Consider the following 20,349-nt stretch of genomic DNA (forward strand, 5'->3'; position numbering starts at 1 on the left):
GTGAAAACATATATTTACTTGAAAAAAGAATGTTTCCTTTTATTGATGATGTTTTAGTATATATTATCCATATAAAAGAAAAAGCAAAAAATATATATAATTAAATCATCGTATTCATGGGTAGAGCCGGGCATCAATCACATCTCAAGGCAATTCAAAAAATTTGCCCAGCTCTATATTCTGATTATAGAGTGATGAAACAAGCTCAATGAGCTCTTGACCTCTCCTTTTAGATTTGACTAGCAAACCTCTTAGAACTTGTACCTCACTAAACACCTCTCTAGCTAAGAGTAATGAGTGGGGCCAAATTTAGCTTTAAATGATCTTGACTAGCCCCTCAAAGACTCCCCAACCTCATGTAAGAGAGATTGCATTGGGACTTCAAAAACTATATATAAAAAAAATCATATATAAGGTAAATAAAAGGTTATGTAACTAGCAAGAAGGGTAGGGATTAAAACTCACCATATAAAAGATGGATTCCCACCCCTATTTTAATATTTACTACTATAGTGTTTTGATTGGTATGATCCTAATCTAGTAACTCCGATGTGTTTGAATTTTCTATACTTTCATTCTACATGTGTCTGTGGAAGTTCTGTTGTATATGAATGAATGCATGAATTTTATTATGGATTGTATCCTAAGGGTCTTTGTGTGTTTAATCTAAATTCTAAAAAATTTTCTTTTGGGAGCGTCGTTGCATTGAGGGAGACACTGCGACATTAAACTCTCTATCATTTAGGTCATGTAATCAGGACTCCACATTGTTGTGTGGTCGAACACTGCGACTCTAGTTTTAGTCTAGGGCAATGTGGCATTGGTTTTGGGCGCTACGACACCTTGCTCTTTATTTAGCTAAGATTCTAAGGTGAGCACTGTGGTGTTGGGTCTTTGAGTGTGGTGACGCTTACATCAAATATTCAATAAATACCAAAATTCATTTAAATTCTAATTTCATTTCATTTCTCCTCAATTGAGCAGCCATTTGGAGAGAGAGAGAGAGAGAGAGAGAGAGAGAGAGAGAGAGAGAACATTCATTTTGGGTGGCTTTGGGTCAAATTTGTTTGTCGGGGTTGTTCAGGAAATTATCTTGGCTCAGGTAAGTTACATTTTGTCTAACTCAATTTTTAATAATTCAAAATTTTAAGGATTCCCGTCATTTTAATTTAAATTGAAACACAAATTTGGGTATATTTGATTATTGGTTACATTTTTACCTAAGCTTTTGCGATGTTATAGTTGGCAATATTCTATACATTGTGGTAATTTATTTGCAAATTTTTATTAGATAGTTTTGGAAATTCATTATTTTAATGATTTGAAAAACAAAATTCTTCTAGCACCTATGAATAATGTTGTTGTACAATAAAAGCTTTGGAATGTGATAACATCTTGTAATTTGAATTTTTTTTTAAATATTAAATTTCAACTATGACTTTTCCTTGAATTTCTATCTGTTTGAATGTTAATAGAACATTTTATGAAACTCTATGATAATTTTGACACTATGTATTATACTTAAAAATATATTTATTTCTATAATTATATTCATGAAATAGGTAAATTTGAGGAAATGGGTGAATTTGAAGAAATTTTAATGCTTGGTGGAGATTATGATAGGCTGTGTTAGGTAAAGGCCTGAAATCTCTGAATATTTGTTGTGCTATGCATTAGGAGTTATAAGGGCCTATTATATAATATGCTAGCACAAGGAGTTGATATCAGTTGGGATGTATAAGCGCCTAGGTAAATTCTGCCTCTTATAAGAAATGAAGATAATGTGCTTACTATTTTACTACTTTGCTATTTTATTATTAGATTGTTCTATTTTTAATAAGTGTTATAGTAGAATTATCATTTTTTGCTCTATAGATACATGTTATTCTAAATTTTTTAATTGTACTTTTGCACACTTTAATCTCTATACTTTATTATTGTTGTTTATTATAATTATTAAAGAATACGGTAGATTGAATATGGCATGTTGAGCAGTGATTGCTCATATCTATTTTTTGTATCTGTTTCAAGTTAGTTTAGGTATGTTAGGCAAGTTTTAACAATCATGTCTTTTCTTTCTGATTATGTATATTCTATGTTATATATTATTTGTATATAATTATTTTAAATGGAATATTTTTTAGATTATTAAGAAAAGGAATTTGATAATGGATATTAATATATTTTAAATTAAAATTTAGTAACGCTATGGTCTGAGAATTATTTAGAGTTTATGTAATTCTCACCAATTAGATCTTGGGATTTTAATCCTAACATGATCCACGACTATATGGACCATTTTATCTGTGGTTTATATCATGTCGGGTTGTTACAAAAGTGATGTGGTATCATAGCAATAGTTTGGAGAAATTAATATTAACAAAACCATAGGATTGATTTGTAATTAGAGTGGGTGAGTTTTGGGCAGTATCATGTGTTCATTTTTATTTTATTTACATGTGCATGTATCATTCACTTGTGTGTATTATGTGCTTGTATTTGATGATTATGTTAGAGCCAAAAATGATAGATAGGTAGAGTTCTAGTTAGACTTTCCTACTATAGAGTATAGTAGGGGTTGTTAGTATTTATTCCACCTCACAGTTTGTTGGATTGGTAGTACAGCTGATGCATGAAGTATAGAGCTAGATGTCTACTGCTAGATCTAATGATACTAATATGCATTTATAGAAATTTCTAAGTTTAAACCTTTGAGGTTTAAGGGTGTAGTGGAACCCCGAGTTGCAAAGGATTGATTCATGAGATTAAAGAAGACATTTAATGGGATGCAACATTCAGCTGATAGAAGAGTTTCATTAGTTCTCTTTTTGTTGGATGAGAAAGTTGAACGTATGTGGTTAGGCCAACATAAAGAAAAGTTTCAGGGAAGGTTGAATGCTTTGATATCTTAGGAGGAGTTCATTGAAACATTCCTTGATTAGTTTGTATCTCCTTTTGCCAGACAAAATATACAAGAGACATTTCTAAGGTTGGTATAGAGAAGCAGGTCTGTAATGCTATATGAGTTAGAATTTACTACACTAGCCAGGTATGCTCTGCATCTTGTTAGTACTTCTAAAGAAAAGTGTTATTACTTTCTAAGATGGCTCTGACATAGTTTGAGGTATCCATTAGTACCCTTTCATATCACTTATTTTTTCTAAGCTAGTAAATTTATCATGATTGATATAGAATGATAAGATAACTACTTAAAAAGCAGTGGTCTGTTTGTAGGAAGAGGTTTGGAGGAGAAACTTCTAGGAGCAAATTCAGTGAAAAGAGGAGTAGGTTTGGAGCTGAGAATTTTAGAAGAGGCCCATGTGTATTAGTTTCTGTAAGTGATAATAAAGCATGTTATAGGATATCAATTAGTAATATACTTGTCTATTAGAGCCATGGTAGGAGACATCTAGGTCAATGTTACAGGATGATTGGGTAAGATTTCTAATGTGGTCATATAAGGCATAGAGTTTTTTATTGTATGCAAGCTAAACCTGACAGGCATTCTGAGGTGAGAGCTAAGAGATCTAAGCAGGTGGGGAGATTGAGAACAGTTTCTCCCCATGTATTTTATGAGGGATATTCTAATAGAGATGGTGATCCATCTGCATGGAGGCATGTTTTTGAAGGCTAGAGAGTCTTGTGTTTTATTGCTTCAGCCCTTGTGTAGACCAAAGTGTATAGTTTGGCTCAACATGAGGTTATGGATGCACTGATGTGGTCACATATACAACTTATATCTCTGCTTTATCAAGTCATGTTTTCTTTAACTCAGGTGCTAGTCAATTTTTTTTTTAACTCAGGTGCTAGTCAATTTTTTTTTTAACTCAGGTGCTAGTCAATTTTTTTTAAAAAAAATTTAGAAGCATTTTACTCTGCTATATTTATCTTTTATATTATTTCCTTCCACTTTATTTATTATTGTCTATTGGTGATTCTATGGTAGTTAGGCTTGTATGTATGTGTGAGATAGAGATTCTAATGAGAAGTGAAAGTCTAGTTTGATACTATTACATTTGTCTGAATTTGATGTCATTTTTGGTATGAATTGATTTAGTTAGTATGGGACTTATATTGATTATTTGAAAAAGAGAATAACATTATTTTTGAGCAATGGGAGTTGTTATTTCTAGGGAGTTAAAGGAGTATTATATTGTTCTACATCTATTCCAAAAGTAGATAAGTTAACAAGAAAAGGAAGTATGATATTTATGGCTTACATAAAGGATCAAAGAATGATTCCTGAAAGTATCAAAGAGGTTCCTATAGTCAAAGGATTTTTTGATATTTTTCCTAAGGAGTTAGTGAGTTTGCCTTCTAACACGAAGATAAAATTTTGTATCCTATTGATAAGGCTTAATATATGATGACACCTGTGGAACTTTAGATGTTAAAAGTGTAACAACATGGGTTAGTGGATAAAGGATTTGTGAGACTGAGTGTATCCCTGTGGGGTGCACCTATTCAACTTGTTAAGAAGAAAGATGGGACAATGATGATATGTGTAGATTACATAGAGCTGAATAGAGTAAAAAAATTAAAAATAAATATCATTTGCTTAAGATTTATGATCTATTTGATTAGCTATTAGGTTCTTTTATATTTTTCAAGATTGATTTGAGATCTGGTTATCAGCAACATAAGATGGAAGAAGATATAGTGAAACTGTATTTAGTACTTATGGTCATTATGAGTTTTTAGTCACTCCTTTTGGAGTGACTAATACATCTACCATCTTTATGGATCTAATGAACAAAACATTTAAAGATTTCTTAATCAATTCATTATTATATTTATAGATAATATCCTAGTATATTCTAAATATGAAAAAGATCATATTATTCATCTAAGGATTGCTTTGAAGATTCTAAGATAAAAATGATTGTTTGCTAAATTTTTTAAGTGTGAATTCTTGATAAAGACCATTTCATTTATGAGATATGTAGTGAACAGTGAAGAAACTTCTATAGATCCCCAAAAAGTGCAAGCTATTGCCAACTGGCTAAAACCTACTATCATATTTGAGATGCATTGTTTTTCGATAATGGTTGGATATTATCATAAATTTGTGAAAGGTTTTTTTCCAGATTGTTATCCCTCTAACAATACTAAACAAAGCATGACTCCTTTTGAGTGAACAACGGATTTTGAGAACATTTTTAGAAGTTAAAAATTGACTGGCATCAACTCCAATCTTAACCATCCTGTATGGTATTGAAGAGTTTCTAGTATTCAGTGACAACTACCCTGAAAGATTTGGAATGCATTATCATGTAAAATGGGAATGTTATAGAATGTGCTTCCAAGCAATTAAAGCAATATTTTAAGAACTATTCGACCCATGATTTGGAGTTAGTAACTATTGTATTTATTTTGAAAATTTGGAGACACTACTTATATAAGGTCAGATGTGAGATCTTTACTAATCATCAGATTTTGAAGTATATTTTAACACAAAAAGAATTAAATTTTAGTTATAGGTTCCAGTAACATATTGAACTATTAGCTCATTCCATTTTTTTCACATGTTTTAAGGAAAGAGTTAGGATTCAGTGGAGTGAGACAAGTCAAGATTTTCAAATTTTGTTTTATTTATTTTATATTTTTAGTTCTATTCTTTTATAGTAAGGAGTATAGTTTGTTAAACTAAAGTAGTGATTAATCTTCTGCTATTATAAATTGAATATGATGAATGAATATATAAATATTTTGATGTATATGATTTATAGTTGCTTTTGTTGGACTTATTTATATTACTGAATTATTAGAAGCTCCAGTAGATTAATTAATAAATGAAATGGACAATTCTTTCAGATTTTAAGTCTTAAGGTGTTACATTAGTAGGCTTGCTCAAATGATTGTGTAACCCATTCTAAAGGAAGAAATTTCTAATGCTTAAAAGTATGATGAAGAATATTCTAATTTGGTTGATCAAATCCAATTTGGTAAAAAATACAAACTATGAATAAATGATTATGATGTGATTTTCTTCAAGGATAGGTTATGGATTTCCAATAGTATAAATCTTAGAAAATATATTCTATACAAGACAAATTATTCTAGATACAATATTCATCTCGGAAGCAATAAAATGTACAATGATATGAAATAAATATTCTTTTGGTTAGGATTAAAAAGGGAAGTGGCTAATTTTTTATCCAAGTGTAAAGCTTATCAATTAGTGAAGGCTAGAGTATCAACGACCTAGTAGTTCATATAGCTATTGCCCATTCCTAAGTACAATTGGGAAGAAGTGACTATGAATGTTAGAATGGGTTTCCCTCAATAGAGGTAAGGATATGATGATATATGAGTTGTGATAGATTATCTTATGAAATAAGCTCATTTTCTTCCTATTTAATAAATAAACTTTGTAAATAAATCGACATAGATATATGTGCATGAGATTGTTAAATTATATGAGATACCTAAGGTAATATTTGTAAATCGAGATGGTAAATCACTTATAAAATGTGAAAGAATATTCAGGAAAATCTAGAGATAAAATTACACTTCGGAGCAAGTTTTTACTTGCAGAATGATGGCCAATTTGAGAGGATAATTCAAGTACTAAAAAACCTTCTAAGACTATATTTTGGTGATAGTTACAAAGATCACATTATAATGACCCAAAAATTTAAGATGAATCAATTTGAAAATATGAAAAATTTGCGTTGTAATGTTGTAACACTATGTTGGAGAGTATGATGGTGCTTTATCTATTTTCTATAATAACCCAAATTTTTACATTCAGCATCGCGATGCCATGGTTTGTAGTGTCACAACACGAGGAACTAAATAGTATTTTTGTGTATATTAATCTAATTTTCCCCCACCTACCCCCCCCCCCTCCCAATGATGTTGTTTTGTTGAGGAAGAAAGAAGAGGAAGAGGAAAAAAGGAAGATATAAGAGAGAGAGAGAGAGAGAGAGAGAGAGAGAGGAGAGAAGGTATTTCATGGAATTTTTATTCATATGTTTTGTCATGAAGCTTCTTATGATCATAATATGTAACTTGAATCCTATTTTATTTTTAAATATTTTAATTTTTTTAGATTTTATCTCTCAAAAAATTAATAAAAATATAATCTCTCTCATTTTAGTGAACTTTCGGTGTGTAACTTTTGATACGTGGTAGATATTACCAACCTGAATATGTTAACTAATTTATATTAAATTTTCATTGCTAGTTTTACATATATGTCATTTTATTCAACATGAATAGAATAATACTAAGTATGAAATGATCATAAGTTTATATACTGTGTCTAAAAATAAAATACATGACATACATTAATTTACTATTCATCGATCTAACATGTGTTTTGGCATAATTCATACATACTGGTGAGCACATTGAATAGTCATATACGCTACAATCATTGCATATGATGTATACATAATATTTATTATTATGATTTAGATGATGTGAAATACATGTAAAAGCAGGAAAGTCTATATGAAATTAATTGATTGATTTAGGATGGCTAGAAATATATTACCCTATATAGGAGAATGGGCCAACAAGCTTTCCCTTAAATAAGGCTTGTAGTGTAATCTTGAGTGATATGAAAAGGGAGGTATAATGAGATTAACTGATATGATATAATATATTAACGGGTAGGAAGTGGTGACTTTACATAAAAGCCACCTAACTTGTGACATGTGATATGAGACTGATTCTTGGTAACATGGCTATTATGATTGAGACTAATTCATATTTGGTCTAAAATGACTACAATACTTGATATAAAAAAAATAATAATAAAAAAAAAAAACACAAGTAGTCTTGCTTTCATATACATATGACATGAGTATGCATGATAAATTACAAGTGATATGATAAAATATAACATAAACATGATGCATGTCATGATTTATATAGGCATACATACTTTATAGACATATTTTCCCACCTCAAGATTTAAAGTGAAAGAATTTCTTTTCTTTTCTCTTTCTCTTTCTCTTTTTTAATACAATAAATACAACAAGATCAATTTGACATCCAACATCCATAGTTGATTAATTAAATTGAAAAAAAAATAAATAGTAGGAAAACATAATTATGTTACTGCTGTTAATATTTACATTCTACTACAAGCTTCAAAACTCAATATATATACACACTAGCCATCACTAATTATAAAAGAATACATATAAACCAATAAATAAAACCAAAATTATCAATATTTTGTAGCCTCAAGCTGTAAGCCCCTTTATCTTTATCTAAAATCATATAAAATCTTGTAATGAGCATAAAAGCACAACAAGTAACCAAAACTCTATATATACTTTCAATACAAAGCAAAAGAATCAATATGTACATTTCAGTTGTAGTTAATATCAATCATCATTTAATATGAGCATTAAAAATCTCAAAATTAATAATAAGATCAATATGATTAATTAAATCAAAAGAGATCTATCAAATCATAAGAAAAATCAATAAAGGTGATTATCACCTAATAAGCCATATTAGTATATTATGTTATATTACATTAATATTAATGCTAGTATGATTTCAATTATATCTATCAGTTTATTGCACTATCATGTAAATGTAATCATGAATGCATCAGCTTTAATGTAGTGTTTTCATCATTGCACCCTAATTATTGCTTAGTTTAGTATCAATCTTAATCTAACCCTAACTACTAATTAATTGATATTGGTCAAACTCAATTGTAACTCAATTAGGTATCAGTCTTAATTAGGCCAAACTGTCAACCAATTGGTATCGATCTTTATCTTACATGTTAACAATCATCCTTCCATCCAACCTCCCTTGCTTACATGCAAATGCTACATTTTTATGAATATTATGTTCAAAATATAATAATTCATAAAATATAGGAAAATTTAACAAATTTATATATTATGCATTTACTTAAAAAATTATAGCTTCTAATTTAATTGGTGAAAAATCAATATATTCTTGTCAAAATGCCCATATTGACAATATATATCACATATCAAAAGTTATGCAAGAAAAGTTTGCTAAAAGTTAAGATATTGTAACTTTTGCAAGTTTTAAACAAATTAAAATGCATAAATATAAATTACATAAAATCACATAAATAAAAAATAAGATAATTATTTCTTACAATTAGACGAGTAACTTATACAACAGGACGGACTGGCAAAAATTGCTCTATGGCTCCCAAACCTAGACATTTCTTTTTCATCCCATACTTTTCTCTCTATTTTTTCCTAAGGATGTTAATATTTGACACAACCCAAAAACCCTACCCGAACCCGACCCAAAAATTTTGGTTTAGGGTCAACCTATTTGAGAAATGGATTTGGTTCAAGATTTTACCTGTTTGTAAAATCTAATCGGGTTCGAGTTGACCCGAAAACCCAAAAACCAACCTGGATTGCACCGTTCCTCTTCTCCCACATTGGTTATGCAGCTCACAAGTCCTAACCTGTGATTCCACTTGCTAGCCCTAACTGGCAATTCTGAAACCAACCCGCATTCTAGTTTTGCTCGTAATCTACCTGGCGCTTCTCGAAGGAGAATGACATCTCGATGGAAGCTACGAAGGTTGCTTGCCTCTGTCATGTCTCCTGAACAGACCTCCGGTAACGCACAACCACTATAATTTAAAGATGCGATGGCGGCGAGTCGTTTTTGATCAACACCAATACTTGCATCGGCGATGCCCACTGCACACCTTTTGCGATATCAAAGTCAACTATGTGCACCCGCTACTCTCCGAGGACGGACTCAAAAATCGCTTTATTCAATGGACTCGAGCTCTCAGGCGATGGACTCGAAGCTTTGAGGATGTGTAAACTAAGTCGTGTCGGGTTGACCCAGACCTGAGGCGGATCAGGTTTGGGTATGAGAATCTGACCCATTTTTAAAAATAGGTCGGCTCGGGTCAAATCAAATAGTACCGGATCAGTTTTGGGCTGGACTTAAACCCGACCTGATTTCAACATTCCTAGTTTTTCCCTTCTGCTTCATTGGCTTCAATTTCATGAATGGGAAGGGAACTTAATGGATTATAGGTAATGACTACAAATATTTTTATAATAAAATAATAGTATAATATTAATATAATTATGTTATTATTTAATTCTAACAAATAATTATTATAATTCTTTTTATATCTTCAAATTTGGAGCTCTAAAAATTATAGAAAAATAATTATAAAATAACCCATCATATTTAAAAACTTTGACGAAATTGGTTTGCAAAAAGGATAGCTGATGGTCCCAAAACCCCACTTGTACTGACATGTATTAATTTCTTAAGAATTTGCACTAATGTCAAAAAAATTATGAAAAAATTAGTGTAATTAAAGCTCTATAATATCTTTGTTATGGAAAAGATTGTTTGTGATTTAGACTTATAGTAACTCCTTTTTTTTTTTTTTTTTTTTTTGTAACTCCTATTTTTTTTTTTTTTTTTGGGTCAAAATACGGACTATTATATCTATAAATTCATGGAAGATCTGTTGCATTGTATTTGGTATGGGCATAGAAATCACAAAACATACTGCTCTTTTATATGGCTACTGATCACTTATCTTAAATTATATTTCTTATATTGATGCCCACCGCTTATGTGAATTAATATTATTTATATTGATGGTTATCAGTGTTTACTTTTATATGTTTATACTGATATGGATTAAATGATTACGTGTATGTTATTTCTATCATTTTGCATTGATTGCAATTGTAGATTTTGGTAACCTGCAAACTATTAGCTCACCCTTATGGTTTTTACATATTTTTAGGAAGATGTTAAGATCTAGTGAAGTGAGACTAATCTAATCAGGATTGTTAGGTTTTGTATTTTATGTTTTAGTGTTTTGTTTTTATTCTTTTATAATCAAGAATATTAAATGATAGGATTGATGTTATTGGTTATTATACATAAATTTTTGGAAATGAATATGAAATTACGTATATGATTTATAATTATTTTCACAAGATTTATTTTATGATGGTGAATTATTAGAAGCTTTCGTTGATTAATTAAGAGATTAAAATAGACAATTTTGTTATATTAGATTTTGAGGCATCACACACAATCCTCTAATCAAGTGGTGTATAAAAACTTTCAATCTAGTATTAATATGGCCTTATGAAACTTTGAATGGTAAAAAGTGCATGATATATTTTTCTTGGACAAATGTGAGAAAAAATACATTAGGGCCAACTCTAGTGGATGGTGCTACTGAAAAGATTCGTCTGTTCTGGGATAGGTTAAAATCCACACAAAATAGGCCAAAGAAATACTATGACTTGAAACATTACTCTGTAGAATTTCAAATTGAAGACTTCGTATTCTTGAAAGTGAGCTCAATGAAAGGAGTAAGCAAAGAATTCTACATGGCAGGCGAGCCGAGTCTAAGGTATATTTGAACATTTGAGGTCCTTGAAAAAATTAGAAAATTGTTTATCATCTATTATCGTCTAAACATATGTTTGAAGTTCATAATGTACTCCCTATATGATTTTTAAGAAAATATGCATCCAATGTGAATGCAGTGTCTTTGAAAAGGAAGGTGAAGTATACCCAGATCTAAACTATTGAGAAGAACCTAAAAATATTTTGGCATACGATATTAGAAAGTTATAGAGTAAATATATTTTGATGGAAGTTATAGAGTAAATATATTTTGATGGTTAAAATACAGTGGAAACATCGATCTAACGGTGAAGCCACCTCGTAGAACAAATTTGAGATGAGATTGTTATATCTTAATCCTTTTGATTGATTTGTACATTAAAATATTAAGGATAATATTTTTCTTAGGATGAGAGGTTGTAACATTTATATTTTGCATATCTTAATTTTTAATAATTCGAAGTTCTCACAATATTCCTTAAATTTTAATTTAAATTTTGATGCAAAATTAGATATATCTCATCATTTGGTAAATTTTTACGGTGTAACTTTTAGTATATCATAATTATCAATATTCTAAATATTATAACATTTTATAATAAAAGTATAAAATGTACTAACACATCTAAATAGTCTGGTAGTATAATAAAAGTTTCTAAATGTAGATATTTACAATATGTATTAATTTGATAAATTTCTAAAAATGTTAAAATTCTTTTACGGCTTTCTATTTTTAAAAGCTGTTATTATAAACAACTTCTTAGTATAAATATTTTTTTAAAGCAATAAAAAAATAATTACCAAATAAAAATTATAATGATCTGAAAAGCAAAATAAAAAAATTATCTCAAACAAAACCTAAATATCATCATAAGCCACAAGTGATTGGGGAAAAATTTAAAAGGACTATCAACATTGCAGATCAGAAGAGTAAAGGGGAATCACCATTTCCTAGTAACTGCTAAGTACAACCTTGGCTTCGTTTGAAATAATTTTCTAATTACTTTTCTAAAACAGATTTCTAATACAAAAATTTTAGTTCAAGAGATTTTTCTGCTAAAAAAAATCGTCCCAAACAAAACTCTAATCTATGGCAGGGCAAAACGGAAATTTATGCACTGCAAAACACTAGCATTATGTTACAACACAAGAATATACATATCATCCCAACTTTTGCTCGAAATCTGCATAGATAAAGTTTTTCTATAGCATGTAGGTGCATTTGTAGGAAAAAAAAAAATCGGACAATGTGTCAAAGTATCAAAAAATTATTAGGTGCGGACACCGGACGTAGAGATACGGCCGGACTCCAATAAAATGCTGACATGTGGAGTGGACATGTGGATATTCAATTGAACTTATTTTTTTACTTTATATATTTAATGAGTCCGTGGAACTTTAAGCCAAGCACATTAAAAACGCAGCCAAAGCATAGTCAAAACGCAGTAAAAAAACTCAACAAAAGAACAGTCAAAGTGCAACTAAAGTGCAGGTAAAGCACGAGTAAATGTCACAAAAAAGCACAAGCAAAATGCACTCAACGTGTCATATTTTAAGTTAATGTGCAAACGTATCTCTACGTCCGGTCTCCGCAAGTACCACCCAGACACTCCAGAAATGATGAGACATGCATTTAAAAATACAAAAACTAAGTCACATACAAAAGAATAAACTAGCAAACTCAACAAGGTAAATGCAATAATATCGCACATAATTGTCACTGCAAATCAACATAGATGCCTTTCTATACAGAAAAGATTTCATGCTCTTGAGAGTACTAAAGAGAAGTCCGTCTTACTCACTCTTAGCGCATCTTGATCCAGTGAGAAGAAAAAGGTCCCCATGTTGAATATCCTGGAGGTCTGAAAGAATTATAAAAATGATAAAATCATGAAGCACAATTTGGCAGTCCTTAGAGCTTATTCTGCTGAACAGCCTAACGCGAAAGCATTTTGAAGGCTCCATGCAACTGGCCAGCTCAAATCAAGCATTCCAGAGAGCTGAAAATGTTTTACAATTATAACAAAGGAGCACTACAAGTTCTCCAGCAGCATAGCTCGGATTTTTGCCCTAAGATCATTAGGAATCTCAGTAGCATCAGAAGGTTGTTTCCCATCGGATGCTGCTTGGTCTGCACTGATAGAAACGCCTGTAAAGCTAACTGATGGTGCTTCAGAATTATCTATGGACTTCAAAGTGTCTTTATCTTCGCTCTCTCGCTTTCTATTCGAATGCGAATGATGCTTCCTTTGGCGCAGATCCTCATCATCTGATGAGTGATCATGATGAATCCGATGACGACGATGATGCTCAGAACTCCTTTTGTGCCTGCGTTCATCTTCTGAAGAGCTGTAGTGCTTATGACGATTTCTTGCCTCTTTTTCTTTCGAGTGGTGCTTCTTCCTGGTGTGTTTTCGATCTTCATCAGAGTCAGAATCATCATTATGACCTCTATATCTTGAATGGTGTCTCTTCCTAGATTCATGTTCCCTACCTAAGGTCTCGGTATCAAAGGGCACTGAGCTTCCTTCTCTTTCTCTGCCTAGAGACTTAGAATCAGTGTCCATATGCATGGAGCCACCAGTAGAAGGTTCCATACTTCCACTGCGGTTGCTACCTGAGTTCACGAGTTCACCTAAACAATTATTGCCACTCTTTATCACAGCTGCGAACATTTTTGCTCGCCTCAACCTCTCAGCCTTGAGCTTTTGCTCCTTTGTCATGGCGGCTTCAGCAGAATCAGCTTCCCTCGATGCTGCAAGGGCTACAGTTTTGGCAATAACTGTAGCAACTGTTACATCACTGCTTGTGGTTTGATAACTCTTCTTATCTGATTGGGTAGTAGATTCTGATAACCCAGCTGACACTGATATACTTGAAATGCCATTGGAAGCAAACTTCGAAAAAGGTTTAATACCCTGTAAACTGCCAGAACTAGAGGTTCGACTGTTATCTCTAGGCATGTTTTGTGGTGCACAAGCAGGGCTCCTGCCTCTTGTTGCAGCCATAACAATAGCAGCAGCTTCATCTGCAGTAGCTCCAGAGTTTTTAGATGAGTGTCTTCCGCCATCATCGGGTGACTTCTTGCGAAGGGTATTTGCAGGACTTACACCTCTTGTTGCTGCTAGAACGATGGCAGCAGCTTCATCTGCACTTAATCCAGAATGCTTGGTAGCTTTGGGTTGTTGATCCTGTGAATCTTTCTTCTGCCCACCTAAAACCATCTTGAATTTCTCCTTCCTTTGAGGGTCATAATATGCCCCATCTGAAAGCTCATCCAAGTTACGACCATTTATCTTAGCATCCTTTCCAAGATTTTCGCTCTTTTTCTTGTTCCCTCTATGGTGCTCTGCATCATTTTTCTCATCAAAAAGGTTTTTACCTTGCATCTTCATCTGTAAAAGGTAAAGACAATTAAGCAACATGAAGAAACATAGCTTTTAGACATGAAATTTTTGCTAAATTTTATACTGAAAGCAAAATTTCAACTAGAATTGGAAGGTAAGCATGATAAATAAAACGTTTTACCAATTTTTTTTCAAGGAAGAAGCAATCATTCTGTAGATGGTCAGTAGAATTTTTGTTAGTGAGCGTGGATCAAAGTTAGGTATGATACACTATTGGTCGAAGTCATTTTCAACCATAAAACTTCAAGGGGACATTTCAAATATTTTTTTAGGTTTAAATTTTGATATAAAATAATATCATATTTGCTATATTAAATATAGGCTATTTTTATTGAATATCGCATAAGTCGATTTATTTTATTATTTGGAAGAGGGTAAAGCCGACACAGCTGGAGCGTTAGCGGACCAAACATCATCAGCTTTGCTGCGAGGTTGGCCAGAGAAAGGTGCAGAGTTGTCCTATAGTAGGTGCGCGGTTGACAAATGTGGGGTGTGAGGTTAGGTGGTTGGGGATTCATGGTTTGAAAACAATTAAGACACCCTAAAAGTTATTTTTGATATTTTAAAAACAACTTAATTCATTTTTTTAAAATAGAAAACAAAAATACTAATCAAATATGTTTTATTCAAATTTTTAAAATAAAAACGTGATGCCAAACACACCCTACCCTAAGCCTTTAGGCAAGGGATAATCACTTAGTATTTCTATATCAACATATTTTCGCATTAAACTCAATACTCTCACATGCTATAACAATCTCTTCTCACATAAGAGCTCTCTACATTGATCATCACTCTAACTCATCAGAAGTTTTTTAACATCATCAAGTTCATTCACAAAAGTTCACCCAATCACATGGAGGTATCATAAGTGTCATCTGCTCTTTAAAACATTTTAAAAAATGAAAGTGGTAGTGAAGACCCAAGGGAGTCACAAATTGCATGATCCAATCGACTCAACATAAACCACCAGCTTTAATACCACATGTTATAGAGTGAATAAAAGGGAGACCAAAGTTAGACCAGATAGACTAATGGTCAAATTTAACTTTAATCCAAAAACTTAAACCTTTGGATGAGGGTAAACAACTTAATATTTCTATATCAATATATTTTTCATCTGTCTTATATTGGACCAAACAAAATGCTCGTGTTTCTTAATAATTTTCAAATCGAGATTTCATGATTCCTTTTTATGAATCAACTAAGGAAACATGGATGATATGAGGACTAGGCGGTCCTATAAAGTAGAAAATTACTTATGAAGGAATTTTTAAAATGAATAAACTGTGGAACATATGCTTCTAAACTGCAACAATGTTCCCACAAGTTAAGAATTCAGCTTCGGCTGTCAATATCAAATCTGAAACGTCCGAATCCATTAAAAGCAGAAACCTAGAGTTCAAGCCAGACAATCAAGTGATTGCTCAACTATAAAAATAACAAACAAAATATATCCAATGCATATATCCAATGCATATTGTATACATCTTCTTTGCAACTCATTACCAAAATCAAACCAAATACTTGCATCAAGCGCCGGAAAGAAAATACATACCTCATGAGCTTCTTCAAATATCTTTTGGTAGTATGAGTAGTATTGGTTGGTTGAAATAAGAAATGGAAATCTTCCAAAATTCCTATCCTGCTCAATGAGTATTGCTTCAAATTGCTTACCATTCCTAACAATAAATTCAACTATTTTTTCTATAGTCCTTTTCAGAAAAGATGGAGGCTCCAGTATTGATGACTTCAGATCAGCAGTGCCTTTGTGAGAGCTTTGTGCAAGTTCTTTTACAAGTGAAAGACCACCATCTCCTGTCTTCCTGCTCATAGCAATAGTAGTCGCATTTCCAGAAGATATTTTCTTAACTGACAAAGGCTTTTCCTTGGTGCAAGTAGAAGATGGCAATTTGATTGGTCCTTCATTTCCTAAAAATGCTCTAGGGGCCTCACCATTTTCTGTTGGAACTGTTGCATTACCATCAGAGGCCAAATTATGGTTCTCTGTTTCTTTAATCTCAGTTCGAAGTGTGGCATCATCATCATCTCCAGTACCATATACAGATCCAAGCAATGATAAAGCTCCCACTTCAGAAGAATGATTGTTTGACTTGTCTTCCTCCAATTTTGGAGAATCAGTATATTGCTTCAAAATTTGAGGGTGATCAACAAGATATCGAAAGTAGGCATGTAAATGGTGATCTGGCATCAAGAAACCAAATGTTGGGTTGTTTCCCTGTTTAACCCGCAGGACAATCTCTGATTGCCCACCATGATCACTAACAAATATTGCAGTCCTTGCCATTATCTGGTGCAACTTCTCTGTAGGAGGCTGCGAAAAGACAAGAAAAATACAAACCTTTAATACAGACAAATATATAGCAAAAAGAGCATAAGAGTAATGAAAAAAAAAACTAATTTGAAGCAAGTGAAGATTAATATAATTCTCAAAAATATAAAAAAACATGCTTATCCCATTTTTGGTAAATTTCGTTGCATATGCCACATATTATTCTAATCCCACCTGCCTAGTCCTTACTTCATGACACATCACAAGGAAACATGTGCCAATGAATGGCAACCTTAGTAATACTTCATCTCTGCTCCAAGCATCTGAAATTTAGACATGTAAGCCTTAGAAGAACAAATGCAGCTTGGATAATTATTGCTTTGCCAACTTGGATGTTTTAATAAGAATCTACAAACAACATTGTCATCGTTATCTGCCAAGAAAGAACTGCACCGTAAATGATGGCAATGCATATGCTCACTTACTAGGCAGTTTGTGAGGAATTCAGGCACTTCGAATGGTGGACGAAAACCAGAATTATACTCGATATTCTCATGAATGGAATGCAAATTTTTGTCCCCATATGAAAATGGAACAGCTTGGTAAGCACCAGAACATGTTGCTGCTGATGTTTCCCTGGTTGCTGCATGGAAGAATAGATAGCTTTCAATCATTAAAAAGGCTGTAAATGACAAAATATCAGAAACAAAATATACCGCAAAACTAAGAAAATCGTCAAGAGTACATAGAGGTTTCTTACTTGACGGTGTCAGAGATGCTCATGTAGTAAATAAAGCATCCTTTCCTGCAAACTTAAAAGCTCAAAATTCACCATTATCTTGATCAACATTGGATTCTCTTCATAGAGTGGTATAACTAGGTTAGGGAAAAAAGTCCCAAAAAGAAAAAGAAGGAAAAAAAATAAGGGATAATTTTCAAATTTTGTTTCCTTTTTGGCGCCTAGCCACCAACAGCATTCATATCCCAACAGGATTATAAAACTGAAATTAAAGCAAAGTGTGTTCTTTCGTTCTCTGAAATAGATAAAACAAAGCAAAGGTTCCATAATAACTAGAAATGTATTGCATTATTCCCCAAATGCTCTCCTGACTCTTTAGACTAGTTATAGCATGATTTGGGAAAGAGCAAAAAGGTGAAAAAATAGAGTTAGGGACTGCTTAATTGCAAGTGTTTAGAATACATGTATACTTTAAATGCAGTGTAAGTTAAATACAATGTACTCTGAATATTCAATGTTAGGTTGGTTGTAAAATAAATTCAAAAAATAATTGTTTCTAGTGTTAATTTGGAGAAAAAAAAAATTTGAATTTTTTAATCAATATTTTTGGAGAGTATATTTTTAATGGAAAAATATATTTTTATATGGAATATATATTTTTTCAACTTTATTTTTAGATTGATCTAGGGCACAACGAGTTTGATGATGCCAATCAGGTATAGTAACACCACAATTCGTGAGCATAGGAAGGGTAGGAGGTCTTAAGCTAACACAAGGATGTCGGCGCTTAGAGATATACTTTGGATTTTTTTAACTTCCAACCAAGCACCAAAAAATGTAAAACACTTATATATGTTTTACTCTACACTTCTAATACAAGGCATTCAAAATCTATTAGAGAAAAACTTTGGATTTTTTAACTTCCAACCAAACACCAAAAAATTTAAAACTCTTATATATGTTTTACTCTATACTTCTAATACAACAAAACAAATAGCGCCTTACTAATACCACCAACTAAATTGCAAAATTCAAGTATTCTATGGTAGTTATGATATAAAGATATCACATTTATTTACTTATTTGCAACACACTCACTTGTTCTGATTTTAATCAACTCTTTGTTGCAGTAAATTCACAAATATGAGAATAAGGGAAATTTCATTATTAAAAAAAGAAAATATGTCCATTTCAATGGCTTAAGCTCCATTAACATTCTGTTAGGCTGAAAGAGCTAAAAAAAGGTTCAAATCAGTCATTCCAAAGATTTGTTCCCTCCAAGGATAGTGTTGATGCAAATTGAGAATCCAAAATTATGCTACAGAAGGAAGGTCTTCATTTCTACCAAGGAATTCAAATTGTCATTTCACGAGATTGTTTTTCCATCACCTCCACTTTCAATCTATTAAACAGGACGTGAAAATCAGAAAAGAAGAACTAAAAGCAAAGTGGCTTATTCAGGTCATATTTTATGCGTCCACTTTTGCCATCTCTACAAAGTGTTCATTAATCAAGTTTAAACCAAAAAATAAAAATTTCTCTGATCTAATAACTTTAGAACACAATAAAAGAAAATTAAAGATCAACACAGCTATGAAAATCGAAAGAAAGGCAAGGAGAAAACGACTAATAACACATCGATTCTTAACTAACCTGAATCAAAATCCTCTCTCTCCTCGTCTCCAGGAGGAAGGTGCCGATATCTCTCGCTGTCGAGCTCAGCCAGCGCTACGGCATCGCAGGCGTCATCCAGGACGCGCTGCCTCCGTGTAGAACCGGCCGGGCGTGGCGGAATCCGGTCAAGGAGGTGGCGTACGTCGTAGCGGTCGATGAGTAGAGACGCGTCGTGATTCCAAGGAACAAGCGCCTCGCGGGAGTTGACGAAAGACGCTGTCGGGTCGTCGTCAAATAGCAGCGCGTGCCGACCAACTACCTCAAGGTCCATGGCGACTGATACTCCGATTGAATGACTGCCGACGGTATGTTCTGAATTGAAAGAGGTAATGGAAACCCTAGAAAACCCGGCGACGAGAAGGAAACGATAAAGAGAAGAACATGCGAAGGTCGGATCTTGTAACGACGGATGACGCCCGTCGACAGATATGACGTGGCGCAGGATAGTAGGCTTTGGAAACGCGTTAGTCTTGACCGTCCGATAAGGTTTTGACGGTAAGAAGGAAGAAACAAGCGTTGGATGGGATCAATTGTATTGTGGGTGGTATTAAAACTTTATTAATAAATATGAATTAAATCAAAGGAAAAATATAATATAGTTTTATTATTTTATAAGAAAGTTTAGATATGAGAATATAATATAGATTCTATAAAAAATATTGATATATATTTATTTTAAATTGAATAAATCTAGTTAGATATTATAAGCTACTAAAATACATAGAAAACTTAAAATATGTTCCAAAGTAAGGAACTAGCTATGATGAAGGTTTCGTTTGGGACGACCTTTTCATTGCTTCTTAAAGCAGTTTCCTAGTAAAAAAAAAATTAATTTTTGTACTAAAAAATAGATTTAAAAAGCAATAAGA

The 20,349-nt window shown here is 32.3% G+C and overlaps 1 protein-coding gene across 6 annotated transcripts; it reads right to left on the reverse strand.

The window, feature by feature from the left end:
• Window positions 1–12,899: 12,899 nt before the first annotated feature.
• On the reverse strand, window positions 12,900–19,882 carry LOC110112965 (protein suppressor of white apricot). 6 transcript variants are annotated; one of them, XM_020845374.2, is made up of 5 exons: window positions 17,828–19,459; window positions 17,553–17,710; window positions 17,317–17,390; window positions 16,333–17,109; window positions 12,900–14,762 (listed from the first exon to the last, which is right to left on the reverse strand). In XM_020845374.2, the coding sequence occupies exons 3-5, from the start codon at window positions 17,326–17,328 to the stop codon at window positions 13,401–13,403; spliced, it is 2,151 nt and encodes a 716-aa protein (XP_020701033.1). In that variant the 5' UTR covers window positions 17,329–17,390; window positions 17,553–17,710; window positions 17,828–19,459; the 3' UTR covers window positions 12,900–13,400. The 6 variants fall into 6 exon arrangements, with proteins under 6 accessions (XP_020701033.1, XP_020701031.1, XP_020701030.1 ...); XM_020845372.2 differs by having other exon boundaries at window positions 17,302–17,390; XM_020845371.2 differs by lacking the exons at window positions 17,317–17,390; window positions 17,828–19,459 and adding an exon at window positions 19,460–19,882.
• Between the last annotated feature and the right edge of the window lie 467 nt (window positions 19,883–20,349).

This window comes from Dendrobium catenatum, unplaced genomic scaffold (assembly GCF_001605985.2).
Source record: "Dendrobium catenatum unplaced genomic scaffold, ASM160598v2 fragScaff_scaffold_1557, whole genome shotgun sequence".
NCBI lineage: Eukaryota > Viridiplantae > Streptophyta > Magnoliopsida > Asparagales > Orchidaceae > Dendrobium > Dendrobium catenatum.